This window comes from Oncorhynchus kisutch, linkage group LG14 (assembly GCF_002021735.2).
Source record: "Oncorhynchus kisutch isolate 150728-3 linkage group LG14, Okis_V2, whole genome shotgun sequence".
NCBI classification, from domain to species: domain Eukaryota; kingdom Metazoa; phylum Chordata; class Actinopteri; order Salmoniformes; family Salmonidae; genus Oncorhynchus; species Oncorhynchus kisutch.
This window is the reverse complement of record NC_034187.2, coordinates 57,818,302-57,840,792: the sequence shown is the minus strand read 5'-3', so window position 1 is coordinate 57,840,792 and position 22,491 is coordinate 57,818,302. Positions and strand designations below refer to the sequence as shown.

General features: G+C 44.2%; 1 protein-coding gene across 2 annotated transcripts; it reads left to right on the top strand.

The window, feature by feature from the left end:
• Nucleotides 1–993: 993 nt before the first annotated feature.
• Nucleotides 994–21,405, top strand: LOC109875807 (GON-4-like protein). 2 transcript variants are annotated; one of them, XM_031788641.1, is made up of 28 exons: nucleotides 994–1,612; nucleotides 2,289–2,575; nucleotides 2,695–2,802; nucleotides 3,186–3,391; nucleotides 3,588–3,662; nucleotides 3,778–3,828; nucleotides 3,926–3,961; nucleotides 4,098–4,193; nucleotides 4,484–4,600; nucleotides 4,801–4,998; nucleotides 6,975–7,173; nucleotides 9,084–9,188; nucleotides 9,278–9,318; nucleotides 9,471–9,589; nucleotides 9,974–10,184; nucleotides 10,830–10,916; nucleotides 11,073–11,448; nucleotides 11,635–11,785; nucleotides 13,188–13,338; nucleotides 13,626–13,742; nucleotides 15,624–16,877; nucleotides 16,980–17,064; nucleotides 17,457–17,638; nucleotides 18,787–18,984; nucleotides 19,143–19,286; nucleotides 19,475–19,797; nucleotides 20,308–20,410; nucleotides 20,617–21,405. In XM_031788641.1, the coding sequence occupies exons 2-28, from the start codon at nucleotides 2,299–2,301 to the stop codon at nucleotides 20,734–20,736; spliced, it is 5,130 nt and encodes a 1,709-aa protein (XP_031644501.1). In that variant the 5' UTR covers nucleotides 994–1,612; nucleotides 2,289–2,298; the 3' UTR covers nucleotides 20,737–21,405. The 2 variants fall into 2 exon arrangements, with proteins under 2 accessions (XP_031644501.1, XP_031644500.1); XM_031788640.1 differs by having other exon boundaries at nucleotides 3,926–3,976.
• The last annotated feature ends 1,086 nt before the right edge of the window (nucleotides 21,406–22,491 follow it).

The window sequence follows — 22,491 nt, the reverse complement described above, 5'->3', positions numbered from 1 at the left end:
CAGTAGGAAAGAGGGTCAAAGAAGTGGAAGCCTATTAAGCCTGCTGTTGAGGGTTGAGAAGGTTATGCCTGGGAAAGTACAGATAGGATTCCTTAGTTTCAATGTCAGAGAATTGGTCTCCATCTCCATTGCAGTGTTTTCAATGCCAAAGAATGGGACATGTAGCTGTCCAATGTAAAAGAAGGAAAATATGTGCCAAGTGTGGAAGGGAACATGATTATGGTGAATGTGTGTGTGTGGGGGGGGGGGGGGGGGGGGGGGGGGCATGGTGCAGAATTTGGTGGCTGCCAGGTGCAGAGAGCAGCTAGATAGGCTCAGACATATAGAATTAGTCATGATGTATCGTATGCAGAGGCTGTAAGGCAGATTTGTGTAACTACAATGTGGAATGATGGAGCTTCCATGGCTGCTCCTGTACTATGTGGACCTACTGTCAGACTGATGAAGCTTCCATGACTGCTCCTGTACTAGGTGGACCTACTGTCCGGGTAGGTGCTTCTGATGGTCCTGGCGTGGTTTCGAGGCCTGTTCAGAAATCTTGTTATGAATGTGTGGTGTCAAATGGCACTTTGATAATAAATAAAGTTGACTTCATAGCTTTTATTGGTAAGGTTATCAATACGACTCGGGTTGTGGAAAGCAGAAATGCCAGTTTGAAGGTTATTGTGGAAACAGCAAAAGAGATATTGGGGGTAACAATGTTACTGTTGAAATGGTTGTTGACATGCTGAACAATCCTATGGGTGGAATGTTTCAGTATGATATAGATAAATGTTGGTGAGGGGAAGAAGTTAGTAGGGATTTATTTGTATTTTATTTTCATGGAAGTACAGAATTGGACAGGTCATGATTGATCGTACATTCCAGCACAGTAGGTGGCAGCATGTACTTACACGATGATATCATAGAAGAAGAAGAAGAAGAAGAAGAAGAAGAAAATGATTGTGTTACACCTGGAAACATAATGTTGTGCGCAGAAGGGCATGAGACAAAGGAATGTGTGGCATTGGGGAAAGTAGTGGTATGTGTTAATTGTAAGGATGCCCATTGGCCTGAGAATCAGAAATGTCCTGTGTGAGAGAGGCAGGTTGAGTTGGGTCAAGGGGAGGGATCCTGTGAGGAGTGGTGTGAATAGTAGATCTCTACCAGTACAGAGAGATAGGCCAACAAGTGATATATGTAAGATTGGATTTTTAGCATTCATAGCAATGGTTATCAACTGTACTGCAGGGATGGAACGTAAGTCGCAGAAAATTGAGATTGTGGTGGCAGCTGCAGAGAGGTATTTGAGTGTGCGAGACTTGACATCAGAAGAGTTACAGGTTGTTGATCTGAGATAGGACTAAATAGATTAAAAGTGTTTTTATTAATTAAAGTTATTTTTATGAGTGTAGTGTTAAATGGTAGGGTATTTGGTTAATTATTTATTTTTCAAGCAAAATATAAGGGCAGTCTAGTAGGTGGCGGTAATGCAATATTTTTGGGACGCCAACCACAGTTAAACCTTATCGATGACGAAGAAGAAGAAGAAGAAGAAGAAGAAGGAAGGAAACAGGACGTTTGTTGCAGGTTTCATCGTTTACCGCTGATGGAGCTAGCAGTGTTGTGGCGGGTAAGATAATGTTTTGTAAATTCATATCCACCAATTAATTTCAACATAGTATTCGCTATGTGTAAAATGAGTTTGTTGACGTGTTGTCCTGTTGAGAATAATTGCCAGGCTATTAGCGAGGGTAGTTTGTTAGCTACTTAGCTAGCTAGCTTAGCTTGCTTGCCTTCACACCACAACAACAAGCGTGATGATGATTGATGCCACTGACAGTGCCATGGCCAACACCACTCACTCAGTAACAGCTAACATCTTTCAACTAAAGCTAACGGTATGCAAACGTCTTCATACATACTACCTCTAACTAGCTATGTTTCATAGCGAGGTCTGATAGTTAACGTAAGTGCTTCACAAAAGGAGCTGAGCAGATAAGTATTGACATGTTAGCTTTGAGTGTTAGCTAATATTAGTAGGAGTAGTGTCCATATGTGTATGAAAACAGTGTGCATCTCATTCCTCTCCCTCGTCCAATCTGAGCTGACAACTGAACAGGTAAAATCTAATAATCTTATACTGACTAGCAAGGATATTCTATTTTGCCGTATGGCTTCCCCCACTAATTGTCAGACCAGTGCCAATCAAAGGGTCCATATGACACAAGGATAGGAAGACACTTTAGACTAGTAATACATGCCCAACCATAAACCCTTATCATGCTTGTTCTCAATTAATCTCACAGGTGGTACTACATGATGAATCTGGTCCGCAAACGTAACTCCAGCTCTCTCAAAGGTGGCCCTGACAAATCTATTAGGACAGAGAAACCACAGTCTATAAGACCACCAGCATCCCACAATGCGTCATCATCACCACTCACAACAGAGGCCAGTGGCATTGTTACCACTTCCAAGGAGGAGAGAGGCCTGGAGGTCCATGGGACATCGTCGCCATGGAGACGGTCTCCCAGGTTCAAGAGTCAAAGCCTGCTTGGCCAGGTTCCCAGCGTGGACCTTCTTGTTCCTGAGGGTAAGTAGGGGGCAAAGGAGAGTAGATCTCGCATCACACTTAGCTTTCATGATATGTTTTGTGTGTCCTACCTAAGCAATTGATATATAGGTAAATTAGGGAGTCTCTTGTCTTTGCAGGATCTCCAGGTCAGGTAGCGAATGAAGAGGAGGCTGTCCAGTGCAGCCCTGCACAGTGCATCCCTCAGACAGAAGAGGATACAGACACTAACCTGGTCATCACTATGGGTGAGGAAAACCTATATCTATTAACTGGCCACCCTTAGCAACTGATCCTGAAACGGTACTCACATCTTGTATACAACATGAACAAGGTTAGGAACAGTGTACAAAATTACCCCTCAGCTAACTATTTTCCTTGGATTTTTAAAAAACCTTTATTTAACTAGGCAAGTCAGTAAAGAACAAATTCTTATTTACAATGACAGCCTAGGAACAGTGGGTTAACTGCCTTGTTCAGGGGCAGAACGGCAGCTCGGGGATTCGATCCACCAACCTTTCGGTTACTGGCCCAATGCTCTAACCACTAGGCTGCCTGCCGCCCCAGGTAGGGGGCGTGAGTAAAGCATACTGTTGGAGTTCAAGACTGATTGACTCTCTCTTTCTGTCAGATGAAAGGCATGGCGGGGGACACAAGGGCAGCAGGAAGAAGGGAGCGGTTAAGCGGAAGAAGAGAGCTGCGGACAGAGAGGTGGGAGAAAGACTGCAAGAAGTGGCCGATCCCGAGGTGGAGATTGACAGAGAGCTGGACCGTGAGCTGGAGAACAAGTCCAGACAACATAACCTGACCACCGCCAATGTCCGCAACATCATTCACGTGAGTGCAGAGGGGAGCCAATAGCTGCAACCTAGCCAATGTTTCTTACACAGTTAGTGTGGACTGTGGACGCGTCAATTTCCTACAATAGCAATTTGCCTACAACCTCGCATGTAGTGCACATAGACTGACAGAAACATACAGACAGGCTGATTGTATGCCTGGTTTGAAACCTTTTTTACCTTTTGAACCACAGGAAGTGATCACCAATGAGCATGTGGTGGCCATGATGAAAGCTGCCATCAATGAGACGGAGGCTGTGCCTGTCTTTGTGAGTGTCAACCATTGCATATCCATGTCCTAATGAAGACTTTTCCAGTTGAGAATTGACACGTTCAAGTCTCTGTGTGCACTTTCATTCAACATCTTTCTCATCTACCTCTTAGGAGCCCAAGATGACACGTTCCAAATTCAAGGAGGTGGTAGAAAAAGGAGTGGTGAGTTCACTGCATTTTAGTGTGTGTGTTTTTTAACCTACATTTAGATTTATGTTTTGCTATTGAGTCTCTTGTAATTCAGTCTTTGTTATTTCAGGTCATTCCCACTTGGAACATGTCCCCCATCAAAAAGGTCAATAAAGAGAAGGTACCACCATCGTACTGCTATGAAAGTAGTATTAAACACTCATTACCTGACTGAAAAGTGTGGCTCCCAACTAGAAAGGGCTGAAGTGCTTGTCTGTTTCTTTTTTTTTCTCCGTTTTCAGGCACCACAGTTTGTGGACATTCAATTAGCGGAGGAAGACTCCTCTGATGAAGAGTACTGCCCCGATGAAGAGGAGGAGGATGAGACAGCGGAAGATGTAAGAGATTCATAGGATTGGGCTCTGTGTTAGCTTGTGGACTGAACATGTTTTATTTTATTGTTGCATACATTGGGAGGCGTTCATCATGCGGACAGAATTGTGTGGTTAAAAAAGCAAAGCAAAGTAGATCAGCTTTATCAACTTTAGAATGGCAACAGTAAATGATTGTAAGTGGTCATACATACATTATGATTGGATGTGCCAATACTTTAAATAAATACAAAATCATTCGTGTTTCTCTGTATCTCTATATATTGAAATGACTGTATTGGACTTTGTATGTGTAGACATTTCAGGAAAGTGACATGGAGAGCACGGCCTCGTCTCCAAGGGGAATCAGAGGAGGCTTCAACAGGAAAATACACACAGAGTGGGACGACGACAGGAGCTGCAGCCCCATGCAGGTGACACACTTCAATACAATTTTAAATATTTGTATTTTTGCCTCAAGCAATAACATATGTATAAGCATTTTGTTTTTCATGTAAAAATGAATAATATACAGAATATTGCCTTTTGTAAGTAGCATAATATGCTCTTGTTATTGTTATATTCTTGTGAGATACATTTCAATGTTTATCTCATGAAACTCATTTCCTCCCAGGTCAATCATAGCAGGTCCAGACACCTAAAGGTGGAGGTTGTCCCCATGGGCCCTCCCCCTCCCCCCCAGCCCTCCTCCTCCTCTGGCCCACAGGGATTCTGTACCACCAGGGCCCCTCCAGAATTCAGCTTCCTGGAGAAGCTTCATGCTGTGGAGGAGGAGCTGGCCATCGGCACAGTCTGCCTGGAGCCCTACCAGGTACCAGGGCCATATCTCAGATTGTTCTGGCAATTCTCACATAGAAACTTAATTGGGAGGAATGATGTTTGACATGTTTTTTTTATTTTTTTTAAAACATTTGTATCACAAACTTTTTTGTTGTTGAAAATCATGATTAAAGTGGCTATTTTTAGGCTATTTTTAGGCCTATACTGTACATACTTTCTGTAAGACCTTATAATCCGTGAACCGTACATGATACAGACAACATCGGTATCATTAAACTCATTGTGTGCTCTACAATATGAAGTGTCTAGATTCTGAAATAAACATTTTCACATACATTAAACATTTGAATATTAAGCTCTAAAGTACCCATTTTGATTCTGTAATTTTAAAACATATTCATTGGAACAATATACTGTACAAGTACATCACATTTCCAGAGTGGGCTTGTGCTAGCATAATTTTGAAGTTATGATTTAATTTTATGAGCACCCCCAACAGTGAATGGGAAAATCGATTCAAAGGGAACTCCCTCTACTGGTGATTTGCTGAATGTGCAGTGGGCTGTAATTGGTTAATGACCTGTCAATTTCTATGTATGAAATGTTTCAGCCCTTCGAAAGTACCGGAGAGCCCACTCTGGAAATATGACATGTTAGAGGAGTATATTGTTACAAACAGTATGTCTAAAAATAAGCAAAATCAAAAAGGTACTTTTGAACATTAATTCAACACAAACTATTTTGAACATAAATATTTTTCAGAATATAGACATAATCCATATTTTAGAGCACACTATAAGGAGTATAATGACACCAAGATGTCTGTGTCATGTATGGTTCACGCATCATAGGGTCCATGCATAGATCTAAAAAGTGCATTGATACCAAGGTAAAAAATAATGTCTAAATCAAATGTATTTATATAGCCCTTCGTACATCAGCTGATATCTCAAAGTGCTGTACAGAAACCCAGCCTAAAACCCCAAACAGCAAGCAATGCAGGTGTAGAAGCACGGTGTCTAGGAAAAACTCCCTAGAAAGGCCAAAACCTAGGAAGAAACCTAGAGAGGAACTAGGCTATGTGGGGTGGCCAGTCCTCTTCTGGCTGTGGAGATTATAACGGAACATGGCCAAGATGTTCAAATGTTCATAAATGACCAGCATGGTCAAATAATAATAATCACAGGCAGAACAGTTGAAACTGGAGCAGCAGCACGGCCAGGTGGACTGGGGACAGCAAGGAGTCATCATGTCAGGTAGTCTTGAGGCATGGTCCTAGGGCTCAGGTCCTCCGAAAGAGAGAATTAGAGAGAGCATACTTAAATTCACACAGGACACCGGATAGGACAAGAGAAGTACTCCAGATATAACAAACTGACCCTAGCCCCCCCGACACATAAACTACTGCAGCATAAATACTGGAGGCTGAGACAGGAGGGGTCAGGAGACACTATGGCCCCATCCGAGGACACCCCCGGACAGGGCCAAACAGGAAGGATATAACCCCACCCACTTTGCCAAAGCACAGCCCCCACACCACTAGAGGGATATCTTCAACCACCAACTTACCATCCTGAGACAGGGCCGAGTATAGCCCACAAAGATCTCCGCCACGGCACAACCCAAGGGGGATGAACATCTAACATCTTTCCTCCCAATGACGTTTCTATTTGAGAATTGCCAGAACAATCTGAAATATTTTCGGCCTATCCTGGCGTGGAATCGCCCACCACCCATTCCAGATAATGGCTCCTGCTAGATGCAACCCATCAATGCAGTGCTCATAGATTTAGAATGGAATGCGATAGAGATTTCTGCTTTCCGGGTCCTGTTCAGTAGGCTTGAAACAGGGAAAACATTTTGAAACGTGAAACCGGAGGTGCTACCTGAACTACCTGTCCAAAGACATGCTTGGAGATTTACCTGACTTTGCACTGCTAACCTCAAGCTTTCGCTCTCTGTTCCCCCTCTTCCTTCATCCCCGTTGTCTCCCTACCACTCTCACAGCCACCCCTGGCGGACGGTCTGATGGCGTGTCGTACACGCTCCAAGAGGCCCCTCCGGGACGTCCCCATGGGCCAGCTGGAGGCAGAGCTCTGTGCCCCTGACATCACGCCCGACATGTACGGGTGTGACTCCGCCCCCGAGGACCCCGAGTGGACCCACTGGCTGCAGGGCATCATGACCTCTGACATGTACAACGATGGTGAGGGGGTGGTGCGTGTGTGTGTGCGCGGCTCAAATCCACGCCTAGCAACTACCCTCGGCCGTTAGAGTAATAATCACCTATCCCTGGTCTTTAGTTTGTGTTAGATATACAGTGGGCCAAAAAACGATTTAGTCAGACACCAATTGTGCAAGTTCTCCCACTTAAAAAGATGAGGCCTGTCATTTTCATCATAGGTACACTTCAACTATGAAAGACAAATGAGAGAAAAAAAATCCAGAAAATCACATTGTAGGATTTTTTATGAATTGATTTGCAAATTATGGTGGAAAATTAAGTATTTGGTCAAAAACAAAAGTTTATCTCAATACTTTTTTATATACCCTTTGTTGGCAATGACAGAGGTCAAACGTTTTCTGTAAGTCTTCACAAGGTTTTCACACACTGTTGCTGGTGTTTTGGCCCATTCCTCCATGCAGATCTCCTATAGAGCAGTGATGTTTTGGGGCTGTTGCTGGGCAACACGGACTTTCAACTCCCTCCAAAGATTTTCTATGGGGTTGAGATCTGGAGACTGGCTAGGCCACTCCAGGACCTTGAAATGCTTCTTACGAAGCCACTCCTTCGTTGCCCAGGCGATGTGTTTGGGATCATTGTCATGCTGAAAGACCCAGCCACGTTTCATCTTCAATGCCCTTGCTGATTGATGGAAGGAGGTTTTCACTCAATCTCACGATACATGGCCCCATTCATTCTTTCCTTTACACGGATCAGTCGTCCTGGTCCCTTTGCAGAAAAACAGCCCCAAAGCATGATGTTTCCACCCCCATGCTTCACAGTAGGTATGGTGTTCTTGGATGCAACTCAGCATTCTTTGTCCTCCAAACACGACGAGTTGAGTTTTTACCAAAAAGTTATATTTTGGTTTCATCTGACCATATGACATTCTCCCTCATCTTCTTCTGGATCATCCAAATGCTCTCTAGAAAACTTCAGACGGGCCTGGACATGTACTGGCTTAAGCAGGGGGACACATCTGGCACTGCAGGATTTGAGTCCCTGGCGGCGTAGTGTGTTACCAATGGTAGGCTTTGTTACTTTGGTCCCAGCTCTCTGCAGGACATTCACTAGGTCCCCCCGTGTGGTTCTCGGATTTTTGCTCACCGTTCTTGTGATCATTTTGATCCCACGGGATGAGATCTTGCGTGGAGCCCCAGATCGAGGGAGATTATCAGTGGTCTTGTATGTCTTCCATTTCCTAATAATTGCTCCCACAGTTGATTTCTTCAAACCAAGCTGCTTACCTATTGCAGATTCAGTCTTCCCAGCCTGGTGCAGGTCTACAATTTTTTGTTTCTGGTGTCCTTTGACAGATCTTTGGTCTTGGCCATAGTGGAGTCTGGAGTGTGACTGTTTGAGGTTGTGGACAGGTGTCTTTTATACTGATAACAAGTTCAAACAGGTGCCATTAATACAGGTAACGAGTGGACAGAGGGGCCTCTTAAAGAAGAAGTTACAGGTCTGTGAGAGCCAGAAATCTTGCTTGTTTGTAGGTGACCAAATACTTATTTTCCACCATCATTTGCAAATAAATTCATAAAAAAATCCTACAATGTGATTTTCTGGAAAATGTTTTTCTCATTTTGTCTGTCATAGTTGAAGTGTACCTATGATGAAAATTACAGGCCTCTCTCATATTTTTAAGTGGGAGAACTTGCACAATTGGTGGCTGACTAAATACTTTTTTTGCCCCACTGTAGGGCTGAGGGAAAAGTGATGCCAACCAGACCCCTGAGGGCTGGAGTTGTCCATCCCTGATCTAGACTGAGTGTACAAAACGTTAAGGGCACCTTCCTAATATTGAGTTGCTTCTTCTCACTTACTCTCACTCTTGCACTCTGATCTTCTTTCTCGATGTTCTCTCCTTCTTTTTTACTTGTTTTTTTTAGAGGAAGGCGATGATGATGATGACGATCCTGAGTATAACTTCCTGGCGGAGATCGACGAACCCGACGTGGAGGATTACCGTAATGACCGAGCCGTCCGCATCACCAGTGAGTTACCATGGTGATGAGATGGAGTCAATTTATCTAGGCTGTGACTGTCAGGTATTGACCCTCATCTCCCTTTTTTTTTCCCACAGAAAAGGAAGTGAACCAGTTGATGGAGGAGTTGTTTGAGACCGTAAGAGAGGATCTGTGTTTGTCTGTTTCTTTTGTCTCCCCTCTCTCTTTCCCTCCAAACACCCCTTCTATGTGTCCTTTCTTTACCCCTCTGTGTTTGGTATGTTGTGTGGTTGTCTATGTATCGTTTATCTCTGTGTGTGTGTGCTCCAGTTCCAGGATGAGCTGACTGCTCAGGAGCAAGATGGGGAGGGACACGAGGAAGAGGAGGAGAGGGAGGAAGAGGCACCTGTCCTGGGGACACCCACATTCAACACCCCGCCAGATATCCCGTAGGTGTATCCACTTCCTATACACACTGTTCGGATGTTGTTTGTTACACTGGCATCTTCCCAAGTAAATAATTCCATTTATCAAATACTGTTTTAATTGTAACATGCTTTGTAAACGACAGGTGTGTAGACTAACAGTGAAATGCTTACTTACGGGTCCTTTTTCAACAATGCAGAGATAAAGGTACAAAAATAGAAATGGTGACACGAGGAATACATAGTGAATAACATTCTATCAGTACAGTTGCGAAACTGAATTCTGTATATTGATTTCAACCTCTAATCACAACCTTTATACCGTCTACTCACCCACACAGTGACAACTTTCAACCTCTTCTGATTTGACCTATGTATAGCTGACCCAGTTTGACCTTTGATCCCTAGGTTGGAGGACCCCATGGCGGAGGTGACGGCAGGGCGCTACCGTACGGTGAAGGAGCAGCTGGACGCCATCCGGCGTCGCCGGGCCCTGCTGGAGAGCCAGGGCCTGTTGGTCCCCAGGGCCCTCATCACCAAGCCCCGGGAGTCCCCGCCTCCATTCACCCCCACCCTCTCCCACCACCAGAGACTCCAGCTGCAGCAGCAAGTCCAGCAGGTCTGGGGTCCTTGGCTTTGTGTTAGGGTTAATTCCACAAATTAAATTCCCTCTCCCTGTAAATTCATTCAATTCAAATTCCAGATCAGTCTTTGAATTCAGAGAATTCAATTCCAATGCTGGGTAAATTCTAAGAATTCTATTCCCAATTCAATATTATCCCCAACAATTCCACAAATTCAAATTAAATTCCCTCAGGCTTTCAGGCTGATCATGTGACTGTTCAGACAGCCTAGCTGGAAATATAGGAATGCACGTTTAACTAATTAAAAACAAATACTGCAGTACATTTCATATACTAAGTGCATTAATTCCATTATCTGGGAAATGTACAATTATTCAATTCCAAAGGTTAAACTATTTTACAAATTAAATTCTAACCCAAAATTGAATTCAATGCAAATTCTCCACTCCATGAGTGAATTCAAGAATTAAATTGGAATTTCAAATGAAATTGGAATTAATCCGGACCCTGCTTTATGCTCAATATTTTGTAATTGAGCTTTTATCTTGCTGAGCCAAACCTGGTCAAAACAAACATCTAAATCAAAACCTAGGTAGTGAGATCCTGGTCAAGGATCCACAATGAAGACAACCTTTGTTTGTCTTTCGGTCGGTAGTTACTGTATTTTTCTCCGTCTGCAGCACGTCCAGCTCCTGACCCAGGTCCATATGTTAACCAGCCCGGTGGCTGCACTGCAGAGTGAAGCAGCCACCACCAAGCAGTTCCTGGTGAGAGAGAAACATACTGACACTTTCACTAGTGCCTTTAGCTGCACCAACTTCTAAATATACTTTCGTTCTCTCTCTCTCTGATACTCCCACCATATCTCTGTCTCTCTCGCTAACTCTCCATCACTCTCTACATCAAACTCTCATCACTCACAGATGGAGTTACAGATGTTTGCCCAGCGTGGGGAGTTGACCCAGCGTGGGGAGTTGACCCAGCGTGGGGAGTTGACCCAGCGTGGGGAGTTGACCCAGCGTGGGGAGTTGACCCAGCGTGGGGAGTTGACCCAGCGTGGGGAGTTGACCCAGCGTGGGGAGTTGACCCAGCGTGGGGAGTTGACCCAGCGTGGGGAGTTGACCCAGCGTGGGGAGTTGACCCAGCGTGGGGAGTTGACCCAGGGCCCAGTGGAGACATGCTTTACCAGTGTGTTCAGAGCCTGTAACCTACAGGGGGCACTGTCACTACTGGAGGAGCTCAGACTGTCCCCAATCCCTTACCAGGAAGCCCCTAACGAGCCACGAACATGCAGGAGAGGTAAGCATGAGAGCCATGATGATAGTCAAATCGATGAGGTAAAGATGATTTCTAATTTACTAAATTGAATTACAATGTACCCTTTTCAGTTGAAAATGTTTGAACTCATTCAGGATGTAGGCCTAATTCATGTTTAATTAATCTCTCTCACTCTAACTGGTTTGTTGTGTGTTACCACTTTGCCAGTCCGGAAGCACCCGTCGATGCCACCCCAGCTGGCATGGCTGTTTGCCACACGGCCGGTGTTCCTGTACCCTGAGCTACTGCCCCATGTCAGCCTGGACCCAGCCCTGCACTCCGCCCGCTCAGTCAGCATGTTCACTGCAGGAGAGGACTGGTAAGAAGGACCTTTTTAGAATTCCAATATAATGCCCAAACGTTATAACCTCCTTTTAATGCCCATATTGTATCTGATTCCTCATAGAATACCCATATTATACTGGACAAAAATATGAACACAACATGCAAAAAATTCTAATAATTTACTGAGTTACACTTAATGTAAGTAAATCAGTCAATTGAAATAAATGCATTAGGCCCTAATCTATGGATTTCACATGACTTGGAATACAGATATGCATCTGTTGGTCAAAGATGCCATTAAAAAAAGGTAGCGGTGTGGATCAGAAAACCAGTCAGTATCTGGTGTTGCCTCATGCAGCGTCACACATCTCTTTCACATAGAAGTTGATCAGGTTGTTGATTGTGGCCTGTGGAATGTTGTACCACTCCTCTTCAATGGCTATGCGAAGTTGCTGGATATTGGTCGGGAACTGGAACATGTTGTCGATCCAGAGCATCACAAACATGATCAATGTGTGACATTTCTGGTGAGTATGCAGTCCATGGAAGAACTGGGACATTTTCAGCTTCCAGGAATAGTTTACAGATCCTTGCGACATGGGGCTGTGCATTTTCATCCTGAAACATGAGGTCATGGCAGTGGATGAATGGCACGACAATGCGCATTCAAATTTACATAAAAAAATATGCAGTTTTTGTTAGTAGCTTATGCCTGCCCAAACCATAACCCCATCGCCACCATAGGGCACTCTGTTCATAAGGTTAACATCAGCAAACCGCTGACCCACACAACGCCATACACGTGGTCTGCGGTTGTGAGGCCGTTTGAACATACTTCCAAATTCTCTAAAATGACATTGGAGGCAGCATATGGTAGAGAAATGAACATTACATTCTCTGGCAACGGCTCTGGTAGACATTTCTGCAGTCAGCAAGCCAATTACACACTCCCTCAACTTCTTACATCTTTGACATTGTGTTGTGACAAAAATGCACATTTTAGTGGCCTTTTTATTGTCCCCAGCACAAGGTGCACCTGTGTAATGAACATGCTGTTTAATCAGCTTCTTGATATGCCACACCTGTCAGCTGGATAAATTATCTTGGCAAAGGAGAAATGTTCAATAAAGGGGATGTAAACAAATTTGTGCACACCATTTTTGAGAAATTAGAATTTTCTGGGATAATTTATTTCAGCTCATGAAACATGGGACCAACACTTAAATGTTGCGGTTATATTTTTATTCAGTGTACTGTGTATGCTCTTTTAAATGCGCACCTTGTCCTAAACACTTTTTTTGTTTCCGTAGTACGTAAACTTGAAATCTAAAATTAATTTGATTTCTGCATGCTTTTTATATGTGTTAATAACTCGCTGACAAATGAACTAAGTCCGTATGCTGAGTCCTTTACTCTCTGCCATCTTGTTTTCCCAGCCTGATCGTCCTGGGCCTGAGAAACCTGGGGGAGACCCTCCAGCCCAAGGAACTGCTGTGTCACTACCTGCTCCGCGCCAAGAGGGTCTCTCAGCTCCGTGACCACATTATGGAGAAGTGTAAACACACCCATCCCAACAACGTCATCAAGGTAGGACCCGGATATACAAATTATATACACTATTACTAAAGTAAATGTATTAGGGCGACTGTTTATAGTTTGGGTTAGTTGTAAATTAGTAGTTTCTAGTTAGTTGTTTCCTTAACTGGGACCTGTTCTTTTATCCAGGAGAGGGAGTGATCCACATATCCACTAACATGAACTAATACTCAACTAACATTAGCGTTGACCATAAACAATATGAACGAATGGACCTCAAAAAGCGCCTCTCCCCACGTCTTTTTTAAACAATTATTATAATAATTTTTTACTAAAAGGCCTACCAGCTCCAGAAAGTGGTCCTTCCCATGCCGGTGGCCTGTGACCGAGTGAAGCCGGGTGACCTGCGCCCTTCAGTGGAGAGAGAGGAGAGAGCCATGCCCGGATGGCTGAGGGTACCAACTACATATAGAATACTACTGCCTGATCCCAATCCCAAATCAACACCTATGATAGTTAGTACGTACAGTGGCAAGAAAAAGTATGTGAACCCTTTGGAATTACCTGGATTTCTGCATAAATTGGTCATAAAATGTGTTCTCATCACCTAAGTCACATCAATAGACAAACACAGTCTGCTTAAACTAATAACACACAAACTATACGTGTTCATGTCTTTATTGAACACACCGTGTAAACATTCACAGTGCAGGGTGGGAAAAGTATGTGAACCCTTGGATTTAATAACTGGTTGACCCTGCTTTGGCAGCAATAACCTCAACCAAATCTTTTCTGTAGTTACGGATCAGACCTGCACAACGGTCAGGAGGAATTTTGTACTATTCCTCTATACAAACCTTTTTCAGTTCAGCAATATTCTTGGGATGTCTGGTGTGAACTCTCTTGAGGTCATGCCACAGCATCTCAATCGGGTTGAGGTCAGGACTCTGACTGGGCCACTCCAGAAGGCGTACTTTCTTCTGTTGAAGCCATTCCGTTGTTGATTTTCTTCTGTGTTTTGGGTCCTTGTCCTGTTACATCACCCAACTTCTGTTGAGTTTCAATTCGCAGACAGCCTAACATTCCATTGAAAAATGTCTTGATAAACTTGGGAAATAATTTTCCCGTCAATGATACCAAGCTGTCCAGGCCCTGAGGCAGCAAATTAGCCCCAAACCATGATGCTCCCTCCACCATACTTTACAGTTGGGATGATGTTTTGATGTTGGTGTGCTGTGCCTTTTTTTTTCTCCACACATAGTATTGTGTGTTCCTTCTAAACAACTCAACTGTAGTTTCATCTGTCCAAATAATATTTTGCCAGTAGCGCTGTGGAACATTCAGGTGTCCTTTTGCGAACTTCAGACGTGCAGCAGTGTTTTTTTTTTGGTACAGCAGTGGCTTCTTCCGTGGTGTCCTCCCATGAACACCATTCTTGTTCAGTGTTTTACGTATCGTAGACTCGTCAACAGAGATGTTTGCATGTTTTAGAGATTTCTGTAAGTCATTAGCTGACACTAGGATTCTTCTTAACCTCATTGAGCATTCTGCACTGTGCTCTTGCAGTCATCTTTGCAGGACGGCCACTCCTAGGGAGAGTAGCAACAGTGCTGATGCTGATGAACATCAAGCCTTTTAGAGATACTTTTGTAACCCTTTCCAGCTTTATCAAAGTCAACAATTCTTAATCTTAGGTCTTCTGATATCTCCTTTGTTCAAGGCATGGTTCACATCAGGCAATGCTTTTTGTGCAAACTCAAATTTTGTGAGGTGTTTTAAAAAATAAATAAAAAATGTATGGGGCAGGGCAGTTCTAATCAACATCTCCAATCTTGTCTCTTTGATTGGACTTCAGGTTAGCGGACTCCCGACTCCAATTAGCTTTTGAAGAAGTAATTAGCCAAGGGTTTCACATACTTTTCCCGACCTACACTTAATGTTTAAATTATGTATTCAATATAGGCAAGAAAAATACAATAATTTGTGTGTTATTAGTTTAACCTCTTAAGCAGACTCTGTCTATTGTTGTGACTTAAATGAAGATCAGATCAAATGTTATGACCAATTTATGCAGAAATGCAGGTAATTCCAAAGGGTTCACTTTTTCTTGCCACTGTATATTGTTGGCCACCGAGCCTTCCATTTGTCCTAGGAGAGATTCCACCATATTGCCTATGCTTATTATTGTCAGATATTCTAACAATAAAGGTTGTTTTGGACTGGAAGTTTCTTTATTTCAGTGAAGATGAAAGTACATTTATTTTGGATAAAGGATAACATTTCAGGAACCAGCTAAATAGTTCATATTGATTTAAATAAATGTTCTGTTCCTACAGAGAAGTTTGCCTTATATCTACGAGGCAATCAGGGAACTCAACAGCTCGCTGGATACAGAAGCCATGTCGGCCTGTCAATCAAAGAAAGCCCCACTCGTCACTCTTCTCTTCAGTTCCTCCAGAACTTTGGACTACAGCTTCCCTCCCGGGACTCGCTACCCGCCCCAACTCCCCGACAGCCTTTCATTCCAGCGCTGCGGCTTCAGGCGCTGGCACCGTCCACCACCCTGTGACCTCTCACTGTCCCTGGCTGTATCGCACAACGCCACCCAGAGTCTGGGAAGTGGAACTACATGCTCTGAAAATAATTCCCAGACAGGTGCTGTGATTCAACAGTGCATGGCCCACCACAAACTGCGGCCCATCCAGCCTGCAACATCCAAACCTCCTTCTCTTCAGCATCCCACCAAGCCTCATCTGAAACGTCCCCTCAAGCCTCAACCCAAACCTTCCCAGAAGCCCCTGCACGTCATCCTCAATTTGCCTGCCCCAGTGCCCGCAGCTGTCCTTTGTCCTGCCCCATCCGCCAGGGTGTTGGTCCCCCGGTTGTCACACTTCGCTCCATTGGCCAAAGACCTAGTTGCTCGGAAGTTCAGCACATTCGCCAACCTCCGCAGGCTGCCCAGGCTGCTGCCAGCCCCTCCACCCAACAACAAGATCCCTCCCCAAACAAACCTGAATACCGTGGCCCCCAACAGTGGCGCAAACCTCCTTTTGTTGCCCCACATGAGTAGTAGAACAGCATCCACTGTTACCGAAACCCAAACCTCGGTCTCTACTACGACTCCTATCGAACAATTCAAGAGAAAATCCTCCAGGATGAGCCTGCGGCGGGTGACAAAGAAACCTAAAAGCAGCCTGAAGAGTGAGGGGAAGCCCCAGCCTTCAGCCTCCACGGAACCACCTGCCCTGGACCAGGCTCTGACCCCATACGACTACGTCACAGTTGTAACGGAGGAAGAGGGGGTGGATGAGAGGGATGTGGATGAGAGGGATGAGGATGGAGGTGATTATGATATGCCCCTCCTGGCCCTGTCGGAGTCCTCTGCCAGCCCCTTGGGGAGCGTTGACTCCGTTGACCCCGCTGAGGAGTCCGAGGGGCAGGCGATAACGCTGAACCTATCGCCCGGGCCGTCGGACATGGGGGACGGAGAGTGGGAGGGTAAAGAGGGCAGGGGAGACAGAGATCAGGAGGTAGAGGAAGTGATGTCACCAGCTTCTGAGGAGTCCACGTTGTCCGTGCCAGAGCTGCAGGTGAGTGAGGTCATGCGAGACGTTGATATTACATGAACATATGAATAAATTTTATTTACCAAGTTAACATGTCACATGTTTGTGTGTTATCTTTCCTTGTAGGAGACGATGGAGAAACTGTCATGGCTGGCGTCAGGGGGGAGGTCAGAGGACTTGGAAGAGGGTGAACAATCAGGCACATCCTCAGGTTAGCTTCCCACCAATCTTTAAACGCCACAACATGGATGGACACAGTTCTTTTTTTCCCCCTTGTTTTTTTTTTCAGCAGCAGTGGCAGAGTTAGGAAGGGTGGGGTCTTCCTATGCGGGGTGGCCGATTTTGGGTCTTCCAGGGGCATACATCTATATATCTACATTGTAAATAAAACTTTATTACATTTCTTGCAGCGGCCATGATTTGGCGGTGGTGCTCCGCTGCTAAATGCATAAGGGGGAAACCCTGCACATAGGTTCATGAAATATGTCAATGCTATTAAATCCTTTCAGATTTCTACAAAGTCCTAGGGGTCTATTTGGAATTGGGGAGTCCTCCTCTTTTCCCATCTAACCACACCTGCTGGATTTGATTTGTACTTCCCAGAATGCCATAGTAGTAGCCCCAACCCTCCTAGCTCGAGGCACGAGCAGCATCACACTGGAGTAGTCGGCAGCAAGGGGTTATCCAAAAGCCCACCGATCATCTACGACCATGACAACCTACTCGACAGCGACCCCCTGAGGGAGAAGAAGGAAATAGGCTTCGCTCAGCATTATCTCAACAGGGTAAATAATCATAATGATGATTCATTTTATTTATAAAGCGCATTTCTCGCACCCAAGTTTCTGTCTGATGAACAGCCCTCTAATTGGGTGAAGTTGGCCCAAAAAATGAGTTGAATTGTACTGGGTGGCATTCATTGCGAAACTACATCGGAATAAGGCAGCTTCCGATTGCATGCAGTGCATCAACATGCAATACATTGTGGCGCTATTCACAGTTATAGCCACCCTCTCGTCAACATAATTTATATTTCTGCCTAAATAGACATACCCAAACTTCATTATTTTCATGGGTTGGTCATAAACAATAACTGTTGTGTGGTTTTAGAAAGGTCTGGAACATCTTTCTGGTACATGTTGTTTTATAAATTGCTGAGCTGGAGTCACTTTGAGGACCCATACTCAAATATTATGAAAGAAATCAAGATTTACCCCCCTATTCAACAAAAGTGAGGCAATAGGGCTTGAAATGACTCACATGCTTTCTAAATATAATAGCAAATTAGAAACAACTTGCTATAAGATGTTGCTTTTTTTACAACAGTCAAATAAATATGGCCATACTTAGTGACAGGACAATCTTGCCACAATTTCATATAACTGACGACGGATACATTTCTCCCAAACGTTCACTGAGTGGCGCAGAGACGCCGTTCAAATGTGTGCAGATTCATTACAACTTCGGCTTTAAAACAGTAATTTCGTCCTCCTGTGACCAAGAGAATGCGGTCTTGTTTCAATTCTCTGAAATGAGTTAGTACATGTATGCGAGCTCTAAATCCGGCTGAGAATATCAGTTACTTAGAGGAAGAGCAAATCAGTTCTTTGTCTGGATAGGCCCGAAGATGTGACGTGTCACTCCCTATGCAAATGTGGGGTCTGAAACCTGACACTTCAAGTCCGCTCCGCTGAGAGAGTGGCAACACGGAGCAGACAGATGGGGGGGGTTCTGGCACTGTAAGGAACGGGACCCTACGACATTCACAGAGTGCTTTGTATACCAAAATGTCAGTTGGAACGGGTCCAGAACCGCCCCGCATCCCCTATATAGGGAATTTAACCACCTAAGAGGATTTAAGATGAATTAATCCTACTGCAAATATAACTCTCTGCATATCCTACTATATAACTCTCTCCTGCTCTATGACCAGGTGTGCCATGCCCTGCAGGAGGTGCCGGGGCGCGTGGAGGAGTTTCTGGAGGTACTCTATGAGTTTGAGCAGGACAGAGATGGGCACACCTCCGTGGAACTCTTCATGAGGCTTAAACCTGTTCTGAACGAGTGGCCGGAGCTTCTCCGAGACTTTGCTGCCTTCCTCCATCCCGAACAAGCCCAGGAGTGTGGACTGGTATGTGCTGGCTTGGCCTCCTATACACTTTGAAAATATACACTTTGAAACTCGTCCATTACCTGTGTTTGGCTGTGATTACATCAAAACTAACTCTTATTTGTGTGTGACAGACAGAGGTCAGGGTGTTAATATTCCTTCTCCTCCCCCTGCGGTAGCTGTCAGAGCAGCAGGCGTTTGAGCGTAGCCGGCACTTCCTGCGACAACTGGAGCTGAGCTTTGGGGAAAACTCCTCCCACTACCGCAAGATAGTGAGCGTCCTTCAAGGAGGCCCTACTCTCAGTCCTGCTGGAATCAAGGAGGTGTGCTAGGAAGTGCTACATTGATTTCACACTCACATGAGCAGACTGTTCTAACTGTTGTGGAAAACAGCAGTATAACATAATTATTATCAAATCTAGCCAAGCAGAAAGGAGGGAAATAGCGTAGTTATTTTTCAGATTCGAGAGATGGTAGATTAGAACATTAAATGTCTCTCTTTATCTTTCAGGTGAAGGCCCAGATAGCCAACCTTCTCCGAGGTCACACCCACCTGCAGGGTGAATTCTGGGTGTTTTTCAACGAGCTCCACTTACGGTCCTCGCTGCAGTGTCAGACTGAGAACAGAGGCCGTGGTGATGTGACCAACACAATCTCCACTTCCCAGAAGTCATCAGCAGCAAATAAACCTAGGAGATGCAAAGGCACTAAAACCCCAAAAGCCACACAAGTGAAGGAGAAAGAGGGGGATCACTGCACCCACCCGGAGTCCTCAGTCTGTGCCAAAAACATCTCACTTACACCCAGTGGAGAGAAAGTCATCCTCTGGACCAGGTTAGAGCCACTGTCCTTCTGTTGTATGCTCATTTAAAGGGGCAATCTGCAGTTGCTACATCAACTTTTTTGACTTGTAAATGAATATGTACCCATTTGATTCTTGAAGACTATAACTTAGAAATGCCACATGAGCTGAGTTCAACGGTCATCCATCCTCAGAACCCAAAATAGAAACTTGTTTACGCCAATGTTTGTAAACAAAGTAAATGTAAACAAACACGGTATAGCCTCAAAACATTACAACTACTATGTTCTCATTGATTTTTGGTTCTTGCATCCATAGCTTTGTCAATGAATTTGAGTGGTTACATTCCTCCAGGTCCATCCTGTAGCTTTTTCACAAAACAGTGGCATGGAAAACACTTAGTTATTGTTTTGACTTCTGCTTACCACTTTAAGGAGTGGGATGCAAAGTGTATTGTATCATTCTGGTATATTGCCAAATAGATATTTCACAATTTAAATTTGTTGTGTTCAATCTTGCTTTGTTTTCGTTGTTTGTAACAGGGAGGCGGACCGTGCCATCTTGACTGCCTGTCAGCAGAAGGGAGCAAATAAAATAACTTTTGAAGCTGTCTCCGCCCAACTTGGCAACAAGACAGGCAATGAGGTGAGAGAGAGAAGCGTAGCGTCTTTTTATAGAGCGGCTGCAACAGAGTAATAGTCTGATCTGTCATGGGTCCTTTTCCACTTAGTTATGGCTCCACCTCTGTCTACGAAACATTACCTCGTCATGTTGGAGGAGCTAACTCTTAAAAATATATTTTTTATTTTATTATTCCTTTACCGTAACTCTCCTAAATGTGTTCCCTCTAGGTTTGTGCCCGTTTCCAGGATCTCATGCGCCTTTTCCGCTCCTCCACCGAGCGGGTGTACTCCGACGAGGAGGTCAGTGACACAGAGCCAACCAGCAGCAGAGAGCCAGACCCGGACTGAGCAGGACCCAACACCAGTGGAACAGTACCGTAATAACACTTAGTCAGCAGGATTGACAAACTGCAGTCTAAGCCACAGAAAAGGAGGAGCGCTTGACCAATCTCTAAAAACTTGGTTGGCACTTGACTGTGCTTCCTCTCGGACTCAACACTACTGAAGGTGCAGAAATATGGGTAAGTCTCCCGTTGATGGCGCAGATGCAGGGGCCATTAAGACACGGCCAGGACTCGTTTCTGTGCTAGTATGCATAGACAAAGTACAAGGGTTCCAAATGTGTTAATATGTTCAGGCCATGAGGTTCCTAGTGTTATGAGGTGCTAAAATGTGAAATCCAACCCCTCTTGAATGTATGAAGGAGAAAAGCGCATAAGATGTGCAAGAGGTCTTAGAGCTGTATCCGGCTACAAGTAATATTGGAAGAGCTCCTGATGGCCTTCCAAATCACAATTAAGAGAAACACATTGCACAGTAAGAATCAGTGTAGACTATAGCACAATCATGTTGAAGTAAATTCTGCTGAAATGTAAAAAAGGGATGAAAATGGACAATTGATTGCCAACTGTAGTGTTTTCATTAAGACACGGATTGACTGATACTGGAGAGTTAGATGCTTTGCTGGTTGCTAGTATGACTGTTTGAATAAAGTTGACATAATTGTTTTACATAATGGACAACCAGACTGTTTTGTTTGCATTCAGGGATCTTTTATTGCTGTACTATGACACCAACCATTAAGTAGGCCTTATTATGAATGGTTCAAGAGCAGTGTTTTGACTATTTAAAAAATACATTAAAAGTTGTAGTTTCCAGAACAGACTGAAAAATAACATTCATATACTATGCAGTATTATTATCTGTATTGTTGGGTTCTGAGAATGAAATGTACTTATTAGAGAGGGTAATGTATAACGTTTATATTGTCAGGATCTGTTATTGTTAGCCATCAGGGATCCAATGAGAGGAGAAGCGACACACAGTCTGGTACCAATCACCATGAGAGCCTTGAATTGGGGAGTGAGCACTTTGGGGTAGAGGTCAGATGAAGTGAAGAAGAACCGTTTTCACTAAGGTTCTGTCTAGCAACAGCGATGCGTTGGCTACTCAGATGTGTAGGAGGAGACTCAACCTATGAGAAAGGGTTAAATATCAGTGCTTGTGTGAAATGTCGTTGTCTAATGCAGCTGTATTGACCCTCTGGGAATAATTAACTTGGTTTAAGCTTTCATAGTGTCTGAGTTTACTCTGAGAATTAGAACCTAACAATATCCAAAAGATTGTGAGGTCAGCAGTAACTTAAACTACTATATACACAATTGGTACAATGCAATGCAGCAGATGGACTACAGTAGACACATTTTACTGTCACTTCTCATATGTAATATACTACTCTGTATGCACTGAATATATGCTGATTGACTCTCTAGTCAAACTGGCAAAGTGTCAGCTTGGAGCCCATGTAAACTCCAAACGCGGGATGGAGGGGCTCTGTAAACGTGGTGTGGAATGTATGCAGGTGGGTCACTGGCGACAATGTAGAAGGCTAGAGTGCCAGCCGGCCAGTCCAGACACACCCCAAATCTTTTTGAGGAAGGAAGTGGAGTGGCTATTTTAATGATCCTCCCATTGTGACAGAAGTGATTTCCTTCACGATGACAGACCAAGCTAAAGGACTTGTTTTTCATCCCGATCATGCTTTCCGAGCCCTCGCCTTTCCTGTTGATTCTTTTTACATGTGGCTCCGATGTCAACGTTCGT